We start from the raw sequence: 5,000 nt of genomic DNA on the forward strand, positions 1-5,000 counted from the left end.
GATGCCGTCTTTTTTACATTAACCCTTGGACTGCTGGACTTTGGCGTATTGGGTTGAGTGTGGCGGGAAGAACCTGAAGCGTAGCCGATGCACTTTGTGTTCCTTTAACTCACTCAGTACGGCCAGTCCTCTCTTCTCCTCTACACAGACCCCTCGGATGTCCAGTGGGTGTCTGAATGACCCAACATTTGGCTTCTGTCGTCAGAATTGTGGTATTCTTTGTCAACATTCACGTCTTCAGTATAAGAGCCTTCTGCTTGCAATATTTGATGATGGTAATTGGGGTGAAACGCTGTTAACGTCGTCTCTTTCGCCGTTCGTATGGAAAGAGTTAATGCAGCTGGTTTTGTTGAACGCATCAAATCCAACCCCCAAGCAGAAGAAATCTAGACACATAATGTTGACTGATCCCATCTAACATAAGTGGAGTGGAGTGTTGTTGACCTGGAGGTAACGCGTCCGCCTAGGAAGCGAGAGAATCTGAGCGCACTGCTCTGAATCACATCGGCAATCGTCAGTATTTTCTTTCCCCCCTCTACTAGACCTTGAGTGGACGCTAGTCATTCGGACGAGACGATAAACCGAGGGCCCGTGTGCAGCATGCATTCAGCGCGCGTAAAAGAACCCACGGTAACAAAAGGGTTGTCCATGGCAAAATTCTGTAGAAAAATCCACAAATAAAATTGCAGGCAGGAAAAAAAAGAAGAAAAAGGTAGCGCTGTCAGTGTAGCGACGCGCTCTCCTTGGGGAGAGCAGCCCGAATTTCACACCGAGAAATTTGTTGTGACAAAAGGAGTAATACAAATATAAATTTTGTATTTGCGCTGTGTTGTACATGATAACTTGACACGATTTTCTAACAGACGGATTCTGATTCCAATAATTAGATCACCATCACCGTATATTGCCTTTGTGTCAGTTGGGCTGTTGTAGTACTCTGATGATTCCTTTGATCCATGTAATATGACTGTCAAATGTGTGCAGCCAGTTTAGGAATCGAGGCGTCATATGATAAGTGTTAATTTTGTTGTTGTTGTTGTTGATGGTGGTGGTGGTCCTTTTCTTCTTTTGTTTGTATTGTTTGTTTTGTTTTTCTTTAAAGACACTATTGCAAACTATTACTATTATTATTATTATACTGAAATTACCAAACATGTCATAAGTTACATTTTCGCTTTATTGATGTAGTATGATACGTGAAAACGTTATGATGATGATGTTGAAGAGATAATTTAACCTTCTATGCAAGGGGAAAAAAAAGAATGTTGACTGATATTCTTACCTATAAGCTTCGTTGTATCGATGACAGCCATCAAGGGGTTAATTGTCTTTTTGTTTTGTTTTTTTTCTTTTCTTTCAGGTACCTATGAGACAGGGGATTATTACCACGCTAACTTCGAAGCTACTAATGTAAATATGTTGTTTTCGTGAAGGAAGTATCTTCTTGCTTAAATCAGATTATAATTATTTTCGGTGTGTTTATGTGTTTGTATGTTTCATTTTCTCATTGTTAGCCTCTCCACGTGTGAGTGTGTGTGTGTGTGTGTGTGTGTGTGTGTGTGTGTGTGAGAGAGAGAGAGAGAGAGAGAGAGAGAGAGAGTATACATGTGTAGATAAAAAGATAGAAAGGTAGGTAGATAGAAAATAGTGTGTGTGTGTGTGTGTGTGTGTGTGTGTGTGTGTGTGTGTGTGTACACGTGTGCTCGTTCTTTTGCTTGACGTCTATCCATGTTTTGTGATTTTAGACGAATACGCGCGCGCATGTGTGTGTGTGTGTGTGTGTGTGTGTGTGTGTGTGTGTGTGTGTGTTTGACGTTTTGCCGATGAGCGGGCGTTGTTATGCCGGCAGTGAGAGAGAGAACGCGTCTGATAGTTTAAAACTGAAGTTTATCCTTTTCTCTTTTTTTAACAAAAGCAAAACAGAAATCGGGATAGGGGAGTGAATGATTATAACCGTAAATTGATTATTATATATACTGTCTCTCTATCTCCCTCACTCTCACTCTCACTCACCCACTCACACACACACACACACACACACACACACACACACACACACACACACACACACACACACACACACACACACACAGAGTCACCCAAGTCACCCATTCTTTTCAACAAAAGACTATGATTGCTCCAAATGATGATGATGGCGATAACGATGATGGCGATAGTGAAGATGGCGATAATGGTGGTGACGATGATGATGGTGATGGTGATAGTGTCGATGGCGATTATGACGACGACAACGACGACGACAATGATGATGATGATGACAACGACAATGACTACGATGATGATAATGATGATGACGACGATGACTATGATGATGATGACAATGATGATGATGACGACGATGACTATGGTGATAATGATGACGACGACAGTGATGATGACGACGACGACAATGACGATGAAGGTAATGAAGATGATGACAATGATAATGATGACGACGACGACGATGATTATGATGATGATAATGATGACGATGACGACGACAATGAGAATGATGACGATGATGATGATGAAGACAATGGTGATGACGACAACGACTATGATGATGATTATGATGATAATAATAACGACGACGATGATGATGACGAAAACAGTGATGATGATGATGAACGCCTCTTCCAGTCCACCCTGACAGTGACGCTGACCCAGAACAACGTGGCTGGGACCCAGAGCCTACACTACGACACGCTGCACGTGCTTGGGGTAGGGGAGAGGGTGGTGTCTGTCTCCGTGACGTCAGAGGACGGCTCCTTGCCCGGTGACCTCCCTTTTCGCTGGTCCTACAGCTCTGACCTGAAGGTGGGGTGGATCGAGTGGTTTTTAGTTGTTTTTTGTTGTTGTTGTTTTTTTTTATCTTTAATTGATTAATTATTTATTCATTGTTTATTTTATTTTATTTCTTGTTTATTAAGTTTTATGTACTTGTTTGTTCATTTATTCATGTATGTATGTATGTATGTATGTATCTCTATCTATCTGTCTATTTTTGCATACACAATACATACTTCTAAAAAAAATTAAAAAAAAAAAATTCATTGATGAGGGGTGGCGAGGGTGGTTTGTGTGGTTAGTTGGAGGGGGAAGGATGGAGGAGTGTGTGGAGGGCGAAGGAGAAAAAAAAAACGAAGAAAGAAGGAGAGATGTACACATTTATTTATTTATTTATTTTGTTCATTTATTTATTTATTTATTTGTTCACTCATTTATTCATTCATTCATTCTTCTTTAAAAAAAATAAAAACTATTCGTTTATTTATTTATCTGTTGATCAAGATATATGTTTACCTGCTGATTGATATACGTTTCAGAAACTGACAATTGACCGTGCAGTTATCCCATTGTCTACACCTTTTACGGTCAGATGGAGGTACCTTATGCGCGCGCGCAGGCGCTTGTGCGTGTGTGTGCGTATGTGTGTGTGTGTGTGTGTGTGTGTGTGTGAATATGTATGTACGTGTTTGTGTGTGTGTGTGTGTGTTTGTGTGTGTGTGTGCGTGCCGTCTGAATAGCTTCCTGAGTTAGGATATCTTACAAACCATCAACACACCCAAAGATCTTTCTTACAAACCATCAGCATACCAAAGATCTTTCTTACAAACCATCAGCATACCAAAGATCTCTCACAAACCATCCCCACACCTAAACATCTTTCTCACAAACCATCACCACATCCAAAAATCTTTCTTACAAACCATCAAAACACCAAAATCTTTCTTACAAACCATCACCACACCCAAGATGTTTCTTACAAACCATCACCACACCCAAAGATCTTTCTTACAAACCATCACCACACCCAAAGATCTTTCTCACAAACCATCACCACACCCAAAGATCTTTCTCACAAACCATCACCACACCCAAAGATATTTCTCACAAACCATCACCACACCCAAGATATTTCTCACAAACCATCACCACACCCAAGATATTTCTCACAAACCATCAACACACCCAAGATATTTCTCACAAACCATCACCACACCCAAGATATTTCTCACAAACCATCACCACACCCAAGATATTTCTCACAAACCATCAACACCCCCAAGATATTTCTCACAAACCATCACCACACCCAAGATGTTTCTCACAAACCATCAACACACCCAAGATCTTTCTCACAAACCATCAGCACACCCAAGATATTTCTCACAAACCATCACCACACCCAAGATGTTTCTCACAAACCATCAACACACCCAAGATATTTCTCACAAACCATCAACACACCCAAGATATTTCTCACAAACCATCACCACACCCAAGATATTTCTTACAAACCATCACCACACCCAAGATCTTTCTCACAAACCATCACCACACCCAAGATGTTTCTCACAAACCATCACCACACCCAAGATATTTCTCACAAACCATCAACACACCCAAGATCTTTCTCACAAACCATCACCACACCCAAGATATTTCTCACAAACCATCAACACACCCAAGATATTTCTCACAAACCATCACCACACCCAAGATGTTTCTCACAAACCATCAACACACCCAAGATCTTTCTCACAAACCATCAGCACACCCAAGATATTTCTCACAAACCATCAACACACCCAAAATCTGACTGAACCGTACACTTCATAACTCATGACGTCGCCCTTCAGCACCATCACAGAGGAGGAGTTCAGTCGGGTGGACTGCTGGCCAGAGAGGCAGGGAGGGGTGGATGTACCCGACGCCAGCTCTTGCAGGAAGCGGAACTGTGTCTGGCAGCCCCACTGGCACCCCAAGCTTCCAGACTGCTTCTTCCCCGCCGCTGATTTTGGCTACAGGTGTGTGTGTGTGTGTGTGTGTGTGTGGACGTGGATGTTGAGCGGTGGCTTAGTGGTAATCAGTGCAGGGGATTGAATCCCACATTCGACAGTGATCAGAATTATCTCCCTCAAACCTGAACTTGAGTGGTGGTCTAGACGCTAGTCATTCGGATGAAATGAGAAACCGAGGTCCCGTGTACAGCGCAG

General features: G+C 42.0%; 1 protein-coding gene across 1 annotated transcript in view; it reads left to right on the plus strand.

The window, feature by feature from the left end:
* Positions 1-5,000, plus strand: part of LOC143294546 (sucrase-isomaltase, intestinal-like) — a 47,363-nt gene that overhangs the window by 27,995 nt on the left and 14,368 nt on the right. The window contains exons 15-16 of the mRNA XM_076605922.1: positions 2,654-2,822; positions 4,644-4,811. Of these exons, the coding sequence (XP_076462037.1) occupies positions 2,654-2,822; positions 4,644-4,811 (337 nt within the window). The remainder of the gene's footprint in view (positions 1-2,653; positions 2,823-4,643; positions 4,812-5,000) is intronic.

The sequence above is a fragment of the Babylonia areolata genome, chromosome 20 (genome assembly GCF_041734735.1).
Source record: "Babylonia areolata isolate BAREFJ2019XMU chromosome 20, ASM4173473v1, whole genome shotgun sequence".
NCBI classification, from domain to species: domain Eukaryota; kingdom Metazoa; phylum Mollusca; class Gastropoda; order Neogastropoda; family Buccinidae; genus Babylonia; species Babylonia areolata.